At 45.8% G+C, this 23,863-nt stretch overlaps 1 protein-coding gene across 1 annotated transcript in view; it reads right to left on the bottom strand.

The window, feature by feature from the left end:
* The window catches only part of TRPM8 (transient receptor potential cation channel subfamily M member 8), a 217,602-nt gene that overhangs the window by 5,335 nt on the left and 188,404 nt on the right, over positions 1-23,863 (bottom strand). Inside the window, exons 22-25 of the mRNA XM_073304777.1 lie at positions 18,813-18,990; positions 11,505-11,695; positions 6,706-6,805; positions 503-536 (exon numbers count right to left, since the gene is read on the bottom strand). Coding sequence (XP_073160878.1) covers positions 503-536; positions 6,706-6,805; positions 11,505-11,695; positions 18,813-18,990 — 503 coding nt within the window. The remainder of the gene's footprint in view (positions 1-502; positions 537-6,705; positions 6,806-11,504; positions 11,696-18,812; positions 18,991-23,863) is intronic.

Raw genomic sequence — 23,863 nt, 5'->3', positions numbered from 1 at the left:
AACTCTCCAGTGGTTTTCTAGTAATCAAGCAACAGGTCTGACAAGTACATTGCTTTGAGGCAGTTCATTTAAGACATGTTTAAGGCACTATTTTGAAATTAAATCCTACCTAATAAAGCTCTTAGAAGCAGCAGCACAGCGTGGCCTCTCTCCACCTTTGCAGAGCTTAGAAAATATCTGCTCCTTCATTCTTCAGCACAACTAGATGCTTTTTAGCATCTAAGCGACCTCATGTGGATGTTATAACCTTATCAGAGGTCTGTGCCACACACACAGTTTTCTGCTTGAGGCACAGTGCCTCCTAGCATGCACATCTGGGCAGCGTACCTCCACGCTGCCCCCAACACAGGACAATACCTTGAAAGTACAGCCCTAAGAAAATAATATCTGACTACAGTTAAGTGTAAACAGTGCATAAATACGGGGGTCCAGTTTCTATATATGCCACTAGCTGTCATATCAGATAGCCACATATTCCCCAGACCAATCAAAAACAAAGTACCTTCATATCCAGTTGTCTAAATCGATGTGCCATCCTGTGAAAAGATGACAAATACCAAAATGAGCCATGTGGGACTAAAAATTAAACTAGCAATTGGCATCTACTCCTTGATTCGGTGCCAAACTGGGCAGCAGAACATTACATACAATTAATTTAAGGCAGGACATCTAGTCACATAGGAACACCTAAAATGTGGACCAAAGAAAACTATGGGCTCTTGGATCCTAGAATGATCTTCTACTCTGAATGCACATAGTTGAAGGTTAATGACAAGGCTGATATGGACTGCAGGTGTTATTGCCTGGGAACTCAAATAGTTCCCATTCATCTTTCCAGGATGAGACAAGTCATTATGGCTGTGTGCACCTGGTTTTGATTACAACTCTATGTATAAATTACTGTCAGTGCTGCTCTTGGCAAGTTACTTACACAACCTCTTTTGGCTCAAAATTTGGCCACTCCAATTTGAATACATCTAGCTTGTAACTTAATGCTGAGCAGCATATGGAAAATCTTACTTATGCCTTTAAGGATGGAATGTCCGTAACAGGAAAGCTGCATGCCCTAGCACTAGTGAAACCCTTCACCCAAAGTTACCAGCTTTTCAATGCCAAAAATGGAAATGAAGAACACCTAGACACTATTGGAGGGTTGCTACAAAATAAAGCCTTTTATATTCAGTAGCACGTTGAATACAGTTGCATGCTTGTTCTCCACGGGAATTAGGTACCTAAATACCTCTAAAAATCTGGTCCTATGCCTTTTGACAACTTTGTTCTCTGATTCTGGTCTGTATACATTTCTTTTTTTCTTGGCAGTTTGTCAGACTTAGTTGTTGCTCTAAAAATGCTGAGGTGATTCCTGAAGGAACTCTGAGGCTGATCAGCCAAGTGTCAGGATTTGACAAAGGATTTCTGAAGGTACCCATAGCCTTAGGACATAATTAATCTTTCAAGTCCCAACTAAAAATTGGAGACCCCATCTACTACTAGTATTAAGTAAAGATTTCTGGTCAGCTTGGAATCCCCGCAACCTATGTATAACCTTATTTCTCATGGTTACATGGCTGGTATTCTCCATTAATCTATGTAAAAATACTACCTAGCTCTTATATAGCACTTTCAATCAATGAATTTCAAAGCACTTTGAAAAAGGAGGAAAGCATGAATTTTTGGGTTAAGTTTAGAGGTGAGAGCAACAAGGGTGATGTCGTGGTGGGCGTCTGCTATAGACCACCAGACCAGGAGGATGAGGTAGATGAGGCTTTCTTTGGACAACTAACAGAAGTTTCCAGATCATAGGCCCTGGTTCTCATGGGGGACTTCAATCACCCTGATATCTGCTGGGAGAGCAATACAGAAGTGTACAGACAATCCAGGAAATTTTTTGAGTGTTGGGGACAACGTCCTGGTGCAAGTGCTGGAGGAACCAACTAGGGATCATGCTCCTCTTGACCTGCTGCTCCCGAACAGGGAAGAATTGGTAGGAGAAGTAGAAGTGGGTGGCAACCTGGGCAGCAGTGACCATGAAATGGTTGAGTTCAGGATCCTGACAAAAGCAAGAAAGGACAGCAGCAGAATATGGACCATGGACTTCAGAAAAGCAGACTTTGACTCCCTCAGGGAACTGATGGGCAGGATCCCTTGGGAGGCTAATATGAGGGGGAAAGGAGTTCAGGAGAGCTGGCTGTGTTTTAAAGAAGCCTAATTGTGGGCACAGGAACAAGCCATCCCGATGTGCAGAAAGAATAGCAAATATGGCAGGCGACCAGCTTGGCTCAACAGAGAAATTTTCAGTGAACTTAAACACAAAAAGGAAGCTTACAAGAAGTGGAAACTTGGACAGATGACTAGGGGGGAGCATAAAAATATTGCTTGAGCATGCAGGGGTGTAATCAGGAAGGCCAAAGCACAATTGGAGTTGCAGCTAGCAAGGGATGTGAAGGGTAACAAGAAGGGTTTCTACAGGTAAGTTAGCAACAAGAAGGTGGTCAGGGAAACTGTGGGATCTTTACTGAATGGGGGAGGCAACCTAGGTAAAGTTCTCAATGCTTTGTCTCGGTGTTCACGAACAAGGTCAGCTCCCACACTGCTGCACTGGGCAGCACAGTATGGGGAAGAGGTGAGGAGCCCTCAGTGGTGAAAGAACAGGTTAAGGACTACTCAGAAAAGCTGGACATGCACAAGTCCATGGGGCTGGATGCAATGCATCCGAGGGTGCTGAGGGAGTTGGCTGATGTGATTGAACAGCCATTGGCCATTATCTGTGAAAACTCATGGCGATTGGGGGAAGTTCCAGACAATTGGAAAAAGGCTAATATAGAGCCCATCTTTTAAAAAGGGAAGAAGGAGAATCCGGGGAACTACAGGCTGGTCAGCTTCACCTCAGTCCCTAGAAAAATCATGTGATCAGAAACAGTCAACATGGATTCACCAAGGACAAGTAATGTCTGATCAACCTGATTGCCTTCTATGATGAGATAACTGGCTCTGTGGAGATGGGGAAAGCGGCGGATGTGTTATACCTTGACTTTAGCAAAGATTTTGATATAGTCTCCCACAGTACTCTTGCTAGCAAGTCAAAATAGTATGGATTGGATGAATGGACTATCAGGTGGATAAAAAGCTGGCTAGATCATTGGGCTTAACGGGTAGTGATCAATGGCTCGATGTCTAGTTGGCCGCCAGTATCAAGCGGAGTGCCCCAGGGGTTGGTCCTGGGGCTGGTTTTGTTCAACATCTTCATTAATGATCTGGATGATGGGATGGATTGAACCCTCAGCAAGTTCGCGGATGACACTAAGTTGGCAGGTGAGGTAGATATGCTGGAGAGTAGGGACAGGGTCCAGAGTGACCTAGACACATTGGAGGATTAGGCCAAAAGAAATCTGATGAGGTTCAACAAGGACAAGTGCAGAGTCCTGCACTTAGGACAGAAGAATTCCATGCACTGCTATAGGCTGGGGACCGATTGGCTAAGAGCAAGTTCTGCAGAAAAGGACCTGGCGCTTACAGTGAACGAGAAGCTGGATATGAGTCAGCAGTGTGCCCCTGTTGCCAAGAAGGCTAACGGCATAATGGGCTGCATTAGGAGGAGCTCTGGCAGCAGATCGAGGGACGTGATCGTTCCCCTCTATTCGGCACTGGTGAGGCCACATCTGGAGTACTGCATCCAGTTTTAGTCCCCCCACTACAGAAGGGATATGGACAAATTGGAGAGAGTGCAGCAGAGGGCAACACAAATGATTAGGGAGCTGGGGCACATGACTTATTAGGAGAGGCTGAGGGAACTGGGCTTATTTAGTCTGCAGAAGAGAAGAATGAGGGGAGATTTGATAGCAGCCTTCAACTATCTGAAGGGGGGTTCCAAAGAGGATGGAGCTAGGCTGTTCTCGGTGGTGGCAGATGACAGAACAAGGAGCAATGGTCTTAAGTTGCAGTGGGTAGGTCTAGGTTGGATATTAGGAAAAACTATTTCAGTAGGAGGGTGCTGAAGCACTGGAATGGGTTACCTAGGTGGTCAAATCTCCATCCTTAGAGGTTTTTAAGGCCCAGCTTGACAAAGCCCCGGCTGGGATGATTTAGTTGGGGTTGGTCCTGCTTTGAGGTCTCTTCCAACCCTAATCTTCTATGATTCTATGATTATCCCCACATGACAGATGGGAACATTGAGGCACAGAGAAGTGATTTGCCCAAGTCTGCCCTAGCAAGCTAATGGAAGACATTTTTGGTATGTAATTGTACATAAATAAATTTATTTAGCCAGGGCTGGTGTAACCACTAGGCAAACTAGGCGGCCGCCTAGGGCGCCAAGATTTGGGGGTGCCAAAAAGTGAGCCCAGTGGCAGAGGGGCTTGGCAAGGAAATGGGCGTCTGCCTTGGCTCAGCCTCCATGCTCAGCCCCAGCAGGGGGCACGGAGAGTGCATTCACACTCCCCTCCCCCCGGAGAACAAAAGAGCCTCGCACAGCGGCCCACCGGAGGAAGAGGATGCTGGTGCATTGGCCAAGATAAGCGCTTCCCCACAGCTTGGGTACCTGCTGGTCTGTGCTCCCCTCGTGTGCGGGCAGCTGGAGAGGACGGCAGCCCACAGAGCTGAGCTGCCCCAGTGCCCCTCTCCCTGCCCCAGCCTCTGTCAGCAGGGGAATGGTCGGAGCTGCCCTGGGCTGGGGCTTTCTGCAAACTGGGACCCAGGTGGGGAGAGAGGGACAAAGCCAGAGAGACACTGTGCCCCAAAGAGAGATCAGGGCTAAAGGGAAATGTAGAGTTGCACTAATGGCTTCAAATGCAAATAGCGATTGATTGGCTCCAACTATGCGGTACTGGAGAGGGAGAGGAGTGTAGGGCAAGCAGGGACCTGCAGTACTTCCTAGCTGAGTCTCTCCATCCATCCCAGGATGGTCCTGCCAAGACTGACAGTGCGAATACAGACACATCGAATTTGGTTGTTAATGATGCTGCAAAATGTTGCTTGGAGGCAACTGCCTTCTTTGATTTAGTTCAGTGTGTTTATGTGTATTTCTCAGCTTCTACACATGGCTGGGAAGTTCTAGCACACCACAAATCTAATCTCACAGGTAAGCTATGGAGTGAAACAAGATGGGAAAGTCGAATCGATGCCTTGAAACCTCTTCGCTATCAGCTTGGTGACATCTATGATGCTCTGATAGAGATCTCTGATGACACTACTCTAGCAGGATCACCTGGCAATACATCACGAGTTGATGTAAAGGATCTTGCAAAAGCCATTTCTAGTTTCAAGTTTCTTCTTTCTCTTGTTGTGTGGTATGACATATTGTTTGAGATCAACATGACTAGCAAACAACTTCAAGTGAAAGAATTCGACATACGTGACACCATTAATCAACTTGGAGAAACCAAGAAGTTTCACTCCAAGAAGTGACGCAGATTTGGAGAAAACATTGGTAGATGCAGGTGAACTTGCGGAGGAGTTGGATATACTGGCACTTTTTGAACCAGATCCAATCCGTATTAGAAAAAAGAGAAAGCAGTTCACATATGAGGCAGATGATGAACCTATTTATAATCTGAAAGAAAAATTTAAAGTGAACTTTTACCTTGCAGTCATCGACACAGCAATACATTTGGCTGAAGAAAGATTCACATTGATGCAGCAAATTAGTTCAGTATTTGGCTTCCTATATGATGTTTATAGTTTGCAAAAACAACACCAAAGCAAATTATGGAACATTGCTTGAATCTGAAGCAAGCTTTGCAACATGGTGAATCCAAAGATGTTGATGCCTTTGACTTGTGTAATGAATTGCAAGCTATTTCAAGATGAGTCCAAAAAGTGCATCACCGCAAGATGTATTGAACTTCATATGGAAAAATAAGATGACAGATAGTGTCCCCAACACAGTTATTGTTCTTTGCATCCTCTTGACTCTGCCAGTTTCTGTGGCCAGTGGTGAGCGAAGCTTCTCAAAGCTCAAGTTGATAAAAACATAAATGCAAACATCAGTGTTGCAACAAAGACTTGTTGGACTATCTACCTTGCTAATAGAACATGACATTGCTCGCAGCATTGACTTGGAGGAACTTGTTTCTAAATTTGCTAAACTGAAAGCATGGAAAAATAAATTCTAAATTATAACGTGTTACTCTGTGACAGTGTATTGTGTATAATGTATGGGATTTATTTTAAGATCCATGCTATGTTGTGCAAAGTGAAAACAATAACAATATCAACACTGTCAGGTTATTCATTTATTTTCATTAAATATGTAGACTAAATAATGAAATTAATAAATTTTCAAGCCGAACGTGTATTAATTCTAATGAACAATGCCACATTATGCAGTATTCATTTTTGAAAATTTATAATAAGCGATGCTCCGGGGAGAGGGGAAGGGAAGGGGGGGTGCAAGGTGGAAGTTTCGCCTAGGGTGCAAAATAGCCTTGCACCGGCCCTGTATTCAGCACATATTGTGTGAATAATGTGTCATGTCAAATTTGCAAAATTGTAATGAAAATTTAACAGCCTAGGCAACCAATGTATTGTAAAATCTCCAATATTTTACTTGAGGCAGAATGGTGAGCTGTTTTAGGCTGCTTTTATTAATATATAGTGTATAAGCAGACTTTCTAAATGTAAAAAAAGGTTTTATTTTTCTTATTAAAAAAAAGTTTGCAGAAGTGAAGTTTAGTCTAAGAGTATAGCAGAGAGAAAAAACCGACATACTCTTCTGATGAGTCGTTTGCTTTGGAATTGATTTTGACAAGGTAATTTTCTTTCATGACAGCTTCCCATGCGAGCGTTTCATTGTCCTCATATTTTGAACCTGAGAAATACAAAAAGGCATTAGACTAACTTAATTTGCCTCTACCATTTTGAAATGTGAAAAAGCCTGCCAGTGATTCTGTTCACCAGAGCTAATGGAATTCATTTCTCTGCATACGGAAAATTAGCAGCGATAATGTAAATAGAACATAAATGTATTTTATTGCATGGTCATGGGACAGGACAAGCTAACCGGGTTTGTATTAAAAAGAGGAATTGACCCACATTTCCACTCCAACCTCCGAATGGACACTATTTGAGGTTTAGAAGCATTCAGCTTTGAGGAGGTTTTAAATGAAGTGTGAATTTTCTGGCTTCAGGCAAACATCAAACATGCGAGTGACACTGTGTGACAACTTGGGGAACCTCACAATTTAGTCATTCTGTGTGTAATTATGAACTCTGTATGTACCTGTGTCAGACTGCAAACTCCATTTTGATTGTAAGGCTCGCCTTCCCCTTCTTACTGCCTTTTGACCTCCATAGCTCAGTGGTTTGAGCATTGGCCTGCTAAACCCAGGCTTGTGAGTTCAATCCTTGAGGGGGCCATTTAGGGATCTGGGGCAAAAATTGGGGATTGGTCCTGCTTTGAGCAGGGGGTTGGACTAGATGACCTCCTGAGGTCCCTTCCAACCCTGAGCTTCTATGATTCTATGGTCTTGAACTAGAATCCCAGAGGGGTGCTAGCATAGAGCTAACAATAGAGGGTCATTAAACTTTGATGATCAACTAACCAAATGACAAAGAGATGGTTGCTGCTCAGGGCAACCCAGTTTTTAAAGTATCACATTTGCTCATGGGGAGGGAGGTCACCTTGGTAACAAAGTCACCTGGGAGGAGTCTCTGGTCACCTGAGGGTGCCACCTGACAGAGAAGACCGGAAGGTTATAAAAATAGAGGAGCTGATCTACGGGGGGCCATTTTTCCCAAGATCAAGAGGAGGGAGAAGCAATCCGGAATGTAGATGCCTTATGAAGCTGGGAACCCTGCCTGCTTACCTGAAACCAGACGGTCCCCTAGGAGGGGCAACTGCGGTTAGGATTTATGTTATGTTCTAAAGGAGCCCTACTCCCTTATGCTTTATGTAAAGTAGAAGAAGAGCAATAGTGAGACTGGCAAGGTGTCTATACGGGTTATATACCTCACGACTACTACGTGCCTTCTGAGAGAGTTCAATAGTGACCTAGAAAGCTCACACCTTGTGGGGGAGTTCTGGGAAGGGTGTGTTTAAGCTATAGAGGCGTCTAAAGGCACTGAGCCCAAGGACTAGGCAGTTGGACAGCAGATCCCAGCAGTCTAGTGAGTGGCCAATGTGGGGTGCTCGACCGGGAACTGTGACATGCTGAATGGACACTCCTGCAACCTAACCAGGCTTCTGCCTCAGTCAGGGCTGCCACATGACTTAAACCCTGATTTTGCAAGCTGCTGCGTATGAGCAGTCCCCTGTGCCCACATTGAATCCCGCTGATGGCAATGGGAGCCCACCCCACACAAGAGTGAGTTCTTAGCCATCTTTCCCCACTCCTCGCGCTGGAGCTAGAGCCTTATGGCTGCCTGCTGCACAGGGATTAAGCAGCCCCCAGTGCTCTTTACCAGTAGCACAACCCTGCTGGAACAGCCACAAATTGGCTCTAATTAAGTCCTCCCACTGGTTCTAGAAGTACAAGATAAATTATAGATCAGCTCAGCAGGAGTTTCTACAGTTAGATCATCATCTGTCTGGTAGAACAGAATCATAGAATATTAGATTTGGAAGGGACCTCAGGAGGTCATCTAGTCCAACCCCCTGCTCAAAGCAGGACCAACACCAACTAAATCATCCCAGCCAGGGCTTTGTCAAGCTGGGCCTTAAAAACCTCTAAGGATGCAGATTTGACCACCTCCCTAGGTAATCCATCCCAGTGCTTTACCACCCTCCTAGTGAAAAAGTTTTTCCTAATATCCAACCTAGACCTTCCCCACTGCAACTTGAGACCATTGGTTCTTGTTCTGTCATCTGCCAGAGATGTCATTCTGCCACTGAGAACAGTCTAGATCCATCCTCTTTGGAACCCCCCTTCGGGTAGTTGAAGGCTGCTATCATTGTGTGGAAGCTAAACACCATTTGCAACGCTGATTTGGACAACTAAACCCACGAACAGTGCAGAGGACCTGCACATTCTACAAGTAACTTTTTCCTAAACTAAATAAAGTTTCAATCAATGCTGCAGGGCAAGAGCCATGCTGCTGATGTATAGGAACAAGCCTCTCAGTTATCTGAAGCTCTCATCTCTCTCATCTCTTATGAACAGCACTTTAACAAAAAGCTGGGAGAAAAACCAGAGACAAGAGCCAATTTATTTGAAAAGTTTGTTAAAGCAATTCATATCTGTGCTCTCTGACTGAATAAATGCAGGGAGAACAGTTAGAGGCCGTACCCAAAGCCAGGCATGGATTTCTATATATATATGTATTCCTGATATAGCGCATTTAGCAGCAGCAGCAGCCATGTGGTCAGGAGAGTATTAGTTTTCTTTTACAATCAATCTCCAGAGGCCAGAAGAGCCGCTGGAGAAGTTAGCACTGGTAACAGGCTGTCCTTAAATAATGTATTATAGTGCCCATTCAAGTGTCATTAGCTGAAGGAGCATAAATAAAGGGCAAGGATAAATATCAGCGGGTCAGACTGGGGTGAGGAGTTGGCCTACACCTCTTATATTTTAAGCCATTAAAACACCAATCCTCTAAGATCTAATAGTTTTGCCACCCTCTTTGTGTTGTGACATGAAGGCCAAGACTATAACAGGGTTCAAAAAAGAGCTAGATAAGTTCATGGAGGACAGGTCCATCAATGGCTATTAGCCAGGATGCGCAGGGATGGTGTCCCTAGCCACTGTTTGCCAGAAGCTGGGACTGGGCAACAGGGGATGGATCACTTGATGATTACCTGTGCTATTCATTCCCTCTGGGGCACCTGGCACTGGCCACTGTCGGAAGACAGAATACTGGGCTAGATGGACCTTTGGTCTGACCCAGTATGGCTGTTCTTATGTAAGTGTCCAAATCAACAAGTCAGGGGAAGGGAGAGGGGGAAGGGGAAGAAAACTATGAAAAGGTAAGTACTGATTGGAAAAAAAGGGGAAGTGATCTTGTATTTAAATCTTGTTGAAGACTTTAGTGTGAGAGCTGCTGGCTCAGACTCAATTCACTCCCAAGCCTCATCCGAGACTGTGCAGGAGCGCACCACTGCCAGTTCTGATGTTGACAGGAAATGGATTAAGATGATTTACTCCTTTCACATACAGGCCAGGCTGCCCAGCCATCAAATAATGATTTTCAGCCACTGCCGGCCTTGGCTAGAACTGAACCAGTGCCCTAATGGAGAAAGTCTCTGAAATCTATTAAGCACCATATGCACCTTAAAGGTGCAAATTTCATTATTTTAAAAGTTCTTTACAAATATCAACTAATTATACCTCAATACCTCCAGGATAAATAATGTACAGGGATCATGCAGCCCACCACTGAACTGCTTTAGCCTTTGGGGTGGAATGCAGGAGCTGCTTACCTCAGCAAAAATCTGAGCAATTTAGAGCAGAAAATGAAAAAACTTACACTATGTCCAATTGCAAATTTAAAAGGCAGTTGTAGGTAGGTAGAAGTATGGTGTTAGCCCCAAGTTCCTGGACAAGTTTTAACTTAGATTTTAAGCACAGTGGGAAGTTTATTCATCACAAGAAATCAGGGACTCCATTTTACATCTACTCTAAAACATGGTACCTTCAGCAGTACACAGTGACAACCTACTGAATTACCACAGTTACTTCCTACATCATTTAGTTTCCCCTGGAAGGTCTCCCATCTAAATACCAACCCCATCCAGTTGTTGCTTACCTTGGGAGATCCAACAGGATCACAGCACACAGTAGTGTGGTTGCAGGCTATTTACCACAGCACTGGCTCCATTAGGAGAGTGAAGAATGTGGGAGATATATGTAATGTTTTTATGAATCTTGTGTGTTTGAGCACTGCAGTATGGCTGGCTCTGTGGAACACTAAGGGTAATGCCAGCTGCAACTCTCAGCACACACCCCAGTAATCGGGCAATGACACGTTCAATTAACACTGCTCAAATGAACAATATGACAACTCCACTACTACAAGTTTGCCTCCGTCCCACCTGGGGAGATGCATAAACCAGACTCACCAGGTTCAGGTGTTCCAGAACAAAGAAAGGGACTTTGAAATAGGTAAGAGACTGCCTATCGATTCAGGATGGAGACAGACTGGGGCTGACTAAGTGAGAGGGTGCTGACTGCCTGGGACAAGATACATTTGCAAGGTAAGGTTTATGTTGGAGGACATAAGTATAGGCCTTTTGTTGTTTTGACCGTCTTCCTCTGTTTGTTGTGTTCCGATGAATAAATACATACTTTGTATTGAACAAAGTGTTCTGCCATTGGACTTTCACACTGACTCCGGGCTCCTGGAAAGAAATCCAGGGCCACCTGGGCCAGAAAAACTCAGTGGGACCTGCTGAGGACACTAGTGGTCAACAGGGGTGCTGTAACCTGGTGACCCATTCTAGGAGTGGGATTCTACCCTGAGAGAAGTACAAGCACTGGGAAGGGGTACCTACAAAGGGAATGAGTGCGGGGACAAAGGAACAGCTCATCCTGGAACCCTAACAAGGGGTAGAAACAACACACAATGCTACTTACAACAGATGGATGGCTCTTTGCATTCCTTTTTACAGCAGCATTTAAAGCATTTCTTCATCACCATGTAGATGTAGGCAAAGATGACGAAAGGAAATGGAATAGTCAAACGGCTGCCATACTCCTGAACCAAGAAATAGCGCTGGAACTTCCACACCTGGTCGTTGTTTTCTTGTACTGATCCAACCGTGTAACTAAGGGGAAGATTAAAAGATAAACTTCTGTTTGTCTAAGAGTACCACTAGTAATTTATTATCCAGTGAAGATTTTCATTAGATCCAAATAACAGAAATTTTCCTATTAGCAAGGGTGGGGAATTGGTGTTGCATAGTTTCAGTCACATGAACATCCTGGATTTAAAAGTTGGACTCTGATTTGGACAGACTGAAAAACGAAGAAAGAAGTGGAGCAGAGGAAAGTGAAAATACAAACTGATTGTGAAAAAAGGCACCCTGAGTAAAGACTAATGAAAGATTAAATGTTGTATGGAGCTCTACCTACCTCATAGAATCATAGAAGATTAGGGTCGAAAGAGACCTCAGGAGGTCACCTAGTCCAATCCTCTGCTCAAAGCTAAATCAACTAACTAAATCATCCCAGCCAGGGCTTTGTCAGTCTGGCTTTAGGGGATGTTCTTCTAGCTTTGCCATACAACACAGGCTGCCCTAGAGCTAGACAATGTGTTGCATGAATAATATATGCCAACTCTTACAATTTTGTGCAAAACTAGAAAACAGGCTGTTTGCAAAGCCTGCAACTCCTCCAAGTTTATTATTAGGAGTAGTATTATAGGAGCCCAAGTCATGGACCAGAACTAGGTGTTGCACAAACAAAACAAAACGATGGTACCTGCCCCAAACCTTTCCTTGCTATTATTAAAGGACAAATGAGATATTTCAAAATGTCTCTTTCAAGAGCTCTTAATAGGATCTTCAGAAGGTTAAGATACACTTGAACATTTCTATAATCTAGTGTGAAATACCCTTCAGTTTCCAGTTCTCTATAAAAATTAATTAAATCCTTAATTTTGCAGACAAAATGTTTATATTACTTGAAAAGAGGAAACCAATATTGATACATTTTGACTGAGTTGTAGCTCTTATATGGTATGCCAGATGGTGGTTGGCATCTCCATGGTATTTACTTATATTTTAATATCAATTTTAAAGACAGACAGGATACGATCTACATTATTCTTGCTCTATTGCTGCAGAACCAGAGTCCGCCAGCAGCATTATTACAAACTGACAGATGATCAGAGAAGATGGGGACCCTGGGAGAAGGAATCATAGATGGAAATATGCTTTGTTTGGTTTTTCAGCAGGTAATCACATCACAGAGAGGCTGCTATTTGCCCGACACACCTGAACTCAAAGTACAACACAACCCACTCCTCTCACCTGGCTCAGTCTCCCCTTCAGAATACTAGCATTTAGATTTGCTCCCTACAGCCTACTCTAAACTAGGGAAGCTTAGAAAGGTCAGCTGGTACAGCTGTAACAGCAAAGTGGGGACACAGCTCCCACAGGCAAATTGTACCTATACCTAAATTGTACCTATAGTTTGCCAAATGAAAGCTATTCCAGCAAAAGTAATTTTTAGCTGGTACAACTGCATTTATACTAGGGCTTTTATTGGTATAAACATGCTGTAAAAAATAAAATCATACTCCTAAGTGACCTTGCTACAGCTGCAAAAGTTTTTGGTCCAGACTCAGTCCCATTCTGATTTGATTGTAAAGTGAAAGCAAACAAATCCAGTCAGTCACACACACACATTACATTAATAGGTGTGACTACGCTCTGCTTGTGGGTTCCTCAACATGTTTTACATACATAGGTCTACACCCAGACTGCTCCAGGAGCCCCAGTTGGCCACAATACAGACCATAAGCCAGCAGCCAGAACCACACTTCCCACCAACCAGAGTCCTCCCTGGCCTCCACAGACCGTGCGGACAAACAGGCTTTGCAACATGAATTGAGGATCGACAAGCTAGGACAAATGTCAGACCAGGTTTCACACAGACTTTTATTTTCTGACTAGCTCCAGTCCATTCTGATTTTACCAAATCAGTTCATCTGTTACTAAAATAGTAGATCTTTTTAACTCTGTTTATCTGAAAGACCCACTACCCTAAGGATTTGTGATAAGGTGAAAAATGACTGATAGCACATTTCAGATGTCAGACTTACCTGCCGGGTCAGTCTAGCCTCCTCAATGCTAAACACATGGGAAACTCCCATCTAAAATAAAAAGCCATTAATATCTCCCTAGAGGAAGTCTCTTGAGTTCTTCCATTCATCCACAGATGATACAGCATGGTGCTTGTGCTATTTATCAGATTGATAAATAGCAGGAACATTAAGGCACTAATGCACTGAATATTTGCTACAAATCATGCACCAAAGCAGCAATTCTGGTTATTATTGAGTCATAAAGAGAACGTATTAAATAAGAACTTATCCGGTGTATTGTACGAACTGCAAGATCAACTGATGGAAAGCGCCAGCTCATGGTTAATAAAATGTTGATCTAGATTTCTAGCCCCTCCTAAGCTGCAGGGCTTGAGTCCAGCACAGAGAGATGGAGAGGAGCTACAATTGTTGGATCCAAATCTGAGTTGGGATTCAGAACCCCACACAAAGGTGGGGGACTCTCTCTAGTTTTGGAAGTTTAACTCCGCTGAGGTCAAATATTTTAATTGTGGGAAGGGACTAAAGGCAAACTTTTTCAACAGCACCTTAGGAGCTTACATACCTATAGCACTCAAATGCCCAAAGTCGCTTTTGAAAGTGGTAACAGGGTGCAAATTCCAGCAACCAGCAGCAATAATCTTGGATGATTAATGTTCTAGGGTCCAGTTTTCAAAAGCACCTCCCTGATATAGAAGCCCAACTTTTCCCAGGTATGGAGAGTCATTTAAAGTTGTTAATGCAGTAAGGCAAGTTAATCATCCACAATTACTGCATCTAGCTCCTGGAACAGACACTCAGTACCCACCCCACAGCTAACTTCCATTTATCGCTTCAGGCTCTGTTTGTAAGCAGCTGGCTTGTGCATGTCTATATTCATTTCCCTCTGCAGCCAGGTAACCCCATGGCTTGAGCACTGGAACTGGATTTATTCCAACCGGTTATTCCAGGGTCAGCGTTCACCTCCAAAATGGGAGTAAGAGAAACCTCTACCTGATGGGCACAGTCTGAAATCATTTGGCACGTTTTGGAGTCAGTTCTGCCAGACATAGGGAGGCCTGTGGGAAAGTTGGTTAGTGCCATGTTTTAAGTCATTCTCATTCAGTAACTACTGCATTTTAAGCATAATGAAGGGCCAGTTGGGTGTTTAGGAAGTGGCTTTAACCTTATTCTTGCCAGAGAATCAGTGAGGCCCTTTACCTCCATCAGAAGGAGATGTAAAGGAGTCTGAGGGTTCAGAGGCTGCAGAAAGACACCTGACCAGCCTTTGCATATTTTCCAGACATCCCGTATCGATTTTACAGACATTGCAATGGCCACTGCGTCCCATCAGAAAAATACAAGGAGCTATAAAACCAAGAGGTGAATTAACTTCATTTACAATGTGAAAGAAAATTTGTAAAAGGAGTGTCAGGGAATGTGGTAGCAACAGGAAACTGAGTGCCTGCTGGGAAAAAGTTAAATCATTGGATGGGAGGACGCCACCAATGCGGAAAGATTACCTGGCAAAGAGCAAAAATTGATGATCGAAAGAACTGGGCTTGAACAAACAACATTAAGGCATGGCAGCTCCCAGAGTGCATGGAAGGGATAAGCCTGAAGGAGCTGATGGCACACTGTTCAGCCCTGAATGTGAAACCTGTGAGCTGAAAGCATTGTTCTTCCAAGTGAACCACAGGGTTGTGTGATGAATGCCCCAAGTGGCAAGGAGAAGAGAAGCTTTGCGCACACACATTGTGACTATAACATGATTGCTCTTTAACTCCTCTAAAAGTTGCCCTCTCCTATACCACTGTAATACCCAGGGGTGCTGAAAACTAAGACATCGCAGCCAGCATCCAACCCTGCTGGACAATGAACAGCCAGCCTATGCAGGGATGAGGAAGAGGGTGTGACGGTGGATCCACGGGCATGTGACTATGGCATAGTTTGCCAAGACTCTTTTATTTTAAAGCTAAAGTACCAGTTGATTTTGACTTGTTAGTAATCTTTGCACCAGATGCAAGAAATAATCCATTGACTTTGAAGTGTCAAATTGCAGAACTTCTGGTCACAAGATGTGAACTTTCTATCAATATCAATTAAGTCCGACTTTGTCATGCTATCCAATATGGATGTGCAAATCCCCTTAAAGTCACTGGCACATACTTCTCTCAGGGGAGTCTGTGGGCCTTCTGATGTATACTTAGAGGCTTTCAATTTCAAATGAAAAACGTTTGTGAGCAGTGATATTGAACAGCAACAAATGTGCATGTTCTTTTGGAAAGGAAAGGGCCTCCCTGATAGATATTGACTTATGCTGCATGTGTGTGTCTGAGCATGAGAAGCAGTAAGAACTTCCTCAGACCCCTCTCCAGCCCTTGAGTTTGGATGCACTTGGGTAACAGTTTGGTGCTGTTATAGCACAGTACCAATTACAAACCCACCTCCAGGAGCAAATAGAGGAACAGGGAAGGAATTGCGAATATAGTTCTTTTCCCTGGGAAGCTCTTAGGATAAAGCAGCCACAAGTCGTCCCCTTACAATGGGCTGTGTCATTTGGACACACACTAGACCAAAGGATGGTTAGCTACTCCATGAAATGCCAATTGTGCCGAAAGCTGTACCTCATCAGGGTCCAGTTCGTAACTCTTGTCTTGAATTGCTGCAGGTAGAGGATGCTGCTGAAGACTATGGTTGATGTATTTTGCTTATGGTCATGGCTTCTACTATCTTTAGATGTCTGTGCCTTCTAATTTATTTTATTGCCCTTGTCCATGTAGCTGCAGTGTATGGTGTGGTAATAGATGCTAGGTGGTTTTCTAGTTTGTAATTTTGGAGCAATATAAATAAATATGAAGGAACTGAAATGACAAGCACACACGTAAACAGAACCTAGCTCCTGCATGTGGCCAATTCTACCCCTCCCCCACCATTCTCCACTTATCGTAACCCACTGCCTGGGAAAGAGATTCTGGATTCTACTCCAACCGCTGCTACCTCCCCCATGGCCCCCAGTCGCAAGGAATGGGGGGATACTTAACTCCCCCATCTCCTGAGCAGCCATGTTGGGACTCAGGAGAATCTTAGCCCTTAGTTTGGACTGAATCATTTATTTGAATGAGTGGACATTTGGGGGAAGTTTGACAACTCTCCTACAGATCTGAGTATTGTATGTTTAGTCCCCACCGAGTGTTATCTCGGACCATAAGCGTGTGTTAAATTCAACCCATGGAGCCCGCTATCCATTATGGGGCAGTCTGGGCATGTCAGCATTTAAAGGGTTATTAGGACAGTAATTACACAGGTGTAGAATGTTACACAAATACCAGATTATCATCCACAAAGAGGATAATTTAACAGTCCTGAAACAGACAGAATCAAAACCTCTCAGCAGATCCCTTTGTTAATTCAGACCTGATCCAGCATCTGCTCTCCTACTCCCAAACTCTCCCTGAGCTCTACAGACATGCCGTAAAGGAAGGCACTGCAGGGCTGGATCCCAAGCTTGTAATAAACTATCAGGGGTAGCTGAAGAGTAAGGACAGTCTGTACTTAAGGCACTGAACTGGGAGTCAGCCTTGGTTCTTCTGCCACGGACGCCCTGGGGGACCTTTAGGACAGTCACGTGGTCTCTTTGTCGGTTTCCCCATTCATAAAAGGGGACAATAATACTCTCCTCCTCCCATCCTGACTTGCTAATTAGACTTAAGCTCTGTGGGATAGGGACTGTCATAGTATAGTGTGCACAGCCCCCAGTATAATGGGGCCCTGGTTTTGGTTTCGGGCTCCAGGCACTACTGGAATGTAATAATTATTTAACAGAGAGTTGGTCGATCTACAGCACCATGTTTAGCGCTTTTGATTGAAAAGCATCATGGGCCCGAGCGCTCAAATTAATCAAGGAGTGGCAGACTGAACTCCATATCCCCCCTCCTAAAATACAGTGACAACATCCCTTTAAAATGCTTTCATTCTCTGTACTAGGGCTAAACCCTCCACCCTCCACCCTAAAGGCTAAACTTTCTCAACAATGCAGGACAGTAAGCCGCCCCAGCCCCAACGCAATCAGTGACGACCTACCCAGATCTAGGGTCTATGTCCAGTGCAGAGCGCAGCCCCTGCTTTTCCCACCCCAGCTGCAAACACATGGATAAGGAAAGGGTGGAGAGGAAAGCGGGAGGGGCCACAGCATTGGGTAAACCCTCCTGTATTCCGCTGTCAGTGGAAATAGGCTGACATGAAGGAGTGAGAAAGCTGCAGTGAGTAACATGCCCAGAGGAACGAGTTCCTTCCCAGGGCTCCTCCCAGGACAGCATAGCTACACAATGCTCCTCGTACAGGGCTGAATGTAAACTTGCCATTCTGTCCTCAGTTCCCTACAATCAGGAAAAGAACCAAGCTGTCTCCCGAAAGAGGAGCACCAGACATGTGCAGGTCAGTTTGTAAAGATCTGCTCCTCCGGGAGGAGAGGTGCCACAGAAATATGAGTTCTAAGTACAAAGAGATGGTCAGTGTATCTAGTAAACCTGAATCTGTGGCTCCTGCAAATGCTGCCTGCACATCATGCTGCCCCTCTGCTGACTTCCCTCATGAGCCAGCAAGTGACTTAAGTCATCAAGAACATTGCTCTTCATTCCCTTGAAACAGCAGGGTTCTTATCAGCTCCATGTCCTACCAGCTCACAGAAAGAGAGGGACTCCTGTGCATGTCATGTCACACCATTGCACATGCTTCTCATTCACATGTGCACTTGCACCACATCTAGTGCTTTAGATTTATTGATGGCGAGTCACCTGAAGGAGCTGGGATTTCAGCAGAGCTGCCATTTTTATTTTGGCAAGGTTGGGAGGTTCTTTCCAGTAACAAGGCAGATATTTAACTTATGAGTGAGGCTTTCTTTTAGGCTGGAAAACCTTGGAGCTGTCCCTCTAAACAGCACACTCACACACCCTGGTCTCTGACCTTCTTCGGTGAGTGTTAAACCTGTGGAGTCTAACACAGGGCTTTCTCCAGCGTTTCCACTCCTTAGTAGACTTTCTAAGAGGGAAGTTCCCTCATGAACCCATTTCCCCCCTGTCTGGCCATTCTGCAGACTGCGAGGGCCACCATCAGAGAACCGCTCATCTAATACGTACCCAAACATGGCAACCAGCAGGTTAACCAGGAGGATGTTGGTGGAGAGCATGTAGATGCACACCAGGGGAATGGTGATCCACTCCGGGAAGCGGGGATGGTTGTTAGCATCCAGTTCTACACACAAAGGTTTAGACTCATTCCCAGAGAAGGTGCAGCGATCAAAATTGTATGTGGTACCTAGAGCAAGAGGAGGAGAGAGTGAGACTGTGGGGGCTGTGGAAAGGAAGCCTTTCGGTCTCTGGTGTGTCTGTAACATCGGGGATTTACCCCAAGACCACCCACTGATGCTACCATTTAGTGTAAACGGATGAAATGCAATTTGCCTGGGAGGGGACTACCGCTGCTTGAAACCAGTGTTAGTGCCATCAGCAGCAGCTCTGCCTGTCTGCACTAGGCACTTACAGCAGTGCTCTGGGCTGCAGTCATTGCTGGTCGGATGTCAGTGCAGCTGCACTAGGGCGGTCACTGCAATGCACAGGGGAGGGCAGACTGTGGCCCTGCGGTTTACATGGAGATGGCGGTTGCAAAGGGCAGCTTGTGAACTAGAGAAATGAATGTGGCAATGATATTCCATTATCACCAAACACATCAGACACATATGTACGAGAGAAAGAGTGCGCCAAAAAGATCTGGCATTAGCCATTTAACGTTAGACAAGTCAGAGAAAGACTGTAACCACCAACGCTCTGATACTGGAATGGATTGCATGGGATGAAGTCTCATGTGAAAACCCACCTTCCTGCTGTTTGGAAGGAAGGCGTCAGGAAAGTTGGAGCAGGAGCCTGTTAGGGGGTTTGATTGGAGTGAGTATGCCTGGACGGAAGGGCAGTAGGAACCGGAGGGGCATGCTGGAGCTGGGCCGGGTCTGGCGAAGTGCTGGGTGCCAGATGGAAGGGGAGTGAGGTCTCATGTAAGAGGGCCCAATTTTCAGAGGGCTGATGAACCACATCCCTTTAAGGTCTCCAATCACACCCCCACTGTCATCCGATGCCTTGGCCCCAGTCACTAATATTCTATCCTGCTTTAACACTGGCTTGGCCCTGGTCTACACTTGGACTTTAGGTCGAATTTAGCAGCGTTAAATTGATTTAAACCTGCACCCGTCCACACAATGAAGCCCTTAATTTTGACTTAAAGGGCTCTTAAAATCGATTTCCTTACTCCACCCCTGACAAGTGGATTAGCGCTTAAATCGACGTTGCTGGCTCGAATTTGGGGTACTGTGGACACAATTTGATGGTATTGGCCTCCGGGAGCTATCCCAGAGTGCTCCATTCTGACCGCTCTGGACAGCACTCTCAACTCAGATGCACTGGCCAGATAGACAGGAAAAGAACCGCGAATCTCATTTCCTGTTTGGCCAGCGTGGCAAGCTGCAGGTGACCATGCAGAGCTCATCAGCACAGGTGACCATGATGGAGTCCCAGAATCGCAAAAGAGCTCCAGCATGGACCGAACGGGAGGTACGGGATCTGATCGCTGTATGGGGAGAGGAATCCGTGCTATCAGAACTACGTTCCAGTTTTCGAAATGCCAAAACCTTTGTCAAAATCTCCCAGGGCATGAAGGACAGAGGCCATAACAGGGACCCGAAGCAGTGCCGCGTGAAACTGAAGGAGCTGAGGCAAGCCTACCAGAAAACCAGAGAGGCGAACAGCCGCTCTGGGTCAGAGCCCCAAACATGCCGCTTCTATGATGAGCTGCATGCCATTTTAGGGGGTTCAGCCACCACTACCCCAGCCATGTGGTTTGACTCCTTCAATGGAGATGGAGGCAATATGGAAGTAGGTTTTGGGGACGAAGAAGATGATGAGGAGGAGGAGGTTGTAGATAGCTCACAGCAAGCAAGCGGAGAAACCGGTTTTCCCGACAGCCAGGAACTGTTTCTCACCCTAGACCTGGAGCCAGTACCCCCCGAACCCACCCAAGGCTGCCTCCTGGACCCAGCAGGCGGAGAAGGGACCTCTGGTGAGTGTACCTTTTAAAATGCTATACATGGTTTAAAAGCAAGCATGTGAAAGGATTACTTTGCCCTGGCATTTGTGGTTCTCCTAGATGTAGTCCTAAAGCCTTTGCAAAAGGTTTCTGGGGAGGGCAGCCTTATTTTGTCCTTCATGGTAGGACACTTTACCACTCCAGGCCAGTAACACGTACTCGGGAATCACTGTAGAACAAAGCATTGCAGTGTATGTTTGCTGGCATTCAACCAAAATCCGTTCTTTATCTCTCTGTGTTATCCTCAGGAGAGTGAGATATAATTCATGGTCACCTGGTTGAAATAGAGTGCTTTTCTTCAGGGGACACTCAGAGGAGCCCATTCCTGCTGGGCTGTTTGCCTGTGGCTAAACAGAAATGTTCCCCGCTGTTAGCCACAGGGAGGGGGGAAGGTTGAGGGGGTAGTCACGCGGTGGGAGGAGGCAAAATGCGACCTTGTAACGAAAGCACATGTGCTATGTATGTAATGTTAACAGCAAGGTTTACCCTGAAAGAGTGTAGCCACTGTTTTATAAAATGTGTCTTTTTAAATACCGCTGTCCCTTTTTTTTTCTCCACCAGCTGCATGTGTTTCAATGATCACAGGATCTTCTCCTTCCCAGAGGCTAGTGAAGCTTAGAAAGAAAAAAAAATGCACTCGCGATGAAATGTTCTCCGAGCGCATGCTGTCCTCCCACACAGACAGAGCACAGACGAATGCGTGGAGGCAAATAATGTCAGAGTGCAGGAAAGCACAAAATGACCGGGAGGAGAGGTGGTGGGCTGAAGAGAGTAAGTGGCAGGCTGAAGACAGGGCTGAAGCTCAAATGTGGCGGCAGCGTGATGAGAGGAGGCAGGATTCAATGCTGAGGCTGCTGCAGGACCAAACCAGTATGCTCCAGTGTATGGTTGAGCTGCAGCAAAGGCAGCTGGAGCACAGACTGCCACTGCTGCCCCTCTGTAACCAACCGCCCTCCTCCCCAAGTTCCATAGCCTCCACACCCAGACGCCCAAGAACGCGGTGGGGGGGCCTCCGGCCAACCAGCCACTCCACCACAGAGGATTGCCCAAAGAAAAGAAGGCTGTCATTCAATAAATTTTAAAGTTGTAAACTTTTAAAGTGCTGTGCTTAAAGTGCTGTGTGGCATTTTCCTTCCCTCCTCCACCACCCCTCCTGGGATACCTTGGTAGTCGTCTCCCTATTTGTGTGATGAATGAATAACGAATGCATGACTGTGAAGCAGCAATGACTTTATTGCCTCTGCAAGCAATGATTAAAGGGAGGAGGGGAGGGTGGTTAGCTTACAGGGAAGTAGAGTGAACCAAGGGGTGGGGGGTTTCATCAAGGAGAAACAAACAGAACTTTCACACCGTAGCCTGGCCAGTCATGAAACTGGTTTTCAAAGCTTCTCTGATGCGTACTGCACCCTCCTGTGCTCTTCTAACCGCCCTGGTGTCTGGCTGCGCGTAACCAGCAGCTAGGCGATTTGCCTCAACCTCCCACCCCGCCATAAACGTCTCCCCCTTACTCTCACAGATATTGTGGAGCACACAGCAAGCAGTAATAACAGTGGGAATATTGGTTTCGCTGAGGTCTAAGCGAGTCAGTAAACTGCGCCAGCGCGCCTTTAAACGTCCAAATGCACATTCTACCACCATTCTGCACTTGCTCAGCCTGTAGTTGAACAGCTCCTGACTACTGTCCAGGCTGCCTGTGTACGGCTTCATGAGCCATGGCATTAAGGGGTAGGCTGGGTCCCCAAGGATACATATAGGCATTTCAACATCCCCAATGGTTATTTTCTGGTCTGGGAATAAAGTCCCTTCCTGCAGCTTTTGAAACAGACCAGAGTTCCTGAAGATGCGAGCATCATGCACCTTTCCCGGCCATCCCACGTTGATGTTGGTGAAACGTCCCTTGTGATCCACCAGAGCTTGCAGCACTATCGAAAAGTACCCCTTGCGGTTTATGTACTCGCCGGCTTGGTGCTCCGGTGCCAAGATAGGGATATGGGTTCCGTCTATAGCCCCACCACAGTTAGGGAATCCCATTGCAGCAAAGCCATCCACTATGACCTGCACATTTCCCAGGGTCACTACCCTTGATATCAGCAGATCTTTGATTGCGTGGGCTACTTGCATCACAGCAGCCCCCACAGTAGATTTGCCCACTCCAAATTGATTCCCAACTGACCAGTAGCTGTCTGGCGTTGCAAGCTTCCACAGGGCTATCGCCACTCGCTTCTCAACTGTGAGGGCTGCTCTCATCTTGGTATTCATGCGCTTCAGGGCAGGGGAAAGCAAGTCACAAAGTTCCATGAAAGTGCCCCTACGCATGCAAAAGTTTCGCAGCCACTGGGAATCGTCCCAGACCTGCAACACTATGCGGTCCCACCAGTCTGTGCTTGTTTCCCGAGCCCAGAATCGGCGTTCCACAGCATGAACCTGCCCCATTAGCACCATGATGCATGCATTGTCAGGGCCCATGCTTTCAGAGAAATCTGTGTCCATGTCCTGATCACTCACGGGACCGCGCTGACGTCGCCTCCTCGCCCGGTATCGCGTTGCCATGTTCTGGTGCTGCATATACTGCTGGATAATGCGTGTGGTGGTTAATGTGCTCCTAATTGCCAAAGTGAGCTGAGCGGCCTCCATGCTTGCCTTGGTATGGCGTCCGCACAGAAAAAAGGCGCGGAACGATTGTCTGCCGTTGCTCTGACGGAGGGAGGGGCGACTGACGACACGGCTTACAGGGTTGGCTTCAGGGAGCTAAAATCAACAAAGGGTGTGCCTGTACATCAAGGAGTATTTCAGGCAGGACTGCACGGAGGGTTCCAATAAGAAATGGTGCACCTAAGTTATCGTTGTTATTGGAACAAGGAGGTTAGCCTGGCCTCTGATTGATACATGGCTAGATTTACCTCGCTGCACCTTCTCTGTGAGTGACTGCAGTGTGATCTAGACAGGGGAGGAGGCAAATGAGTACAAAACAAATCTGGTCTATTTCTTGTTCTGACCCACTCCATCTATCTTTTACATCTTTGGCTGGCAGCAGATGGTGCAGAAGGACTGCATG

Source organism: Lepidochelys kempii, chromosome 11 (genome assembly GCF_965140265.1).
Source record: "Lepidochelys kempii isolate rLepKem1 chromosome 11, rLepKem1.hap2, whole genome shotgun sequence".
NCBI lineage: Eukaryota > Metazoa > Chordata > Testudines > Cheloniidae > Lepidochelys > Lepidochelys kempii.
Note: the sequence above shows the minus strand (reverse complement) of the source record. Positions and strands in the feature narration are given on the sequence as shown.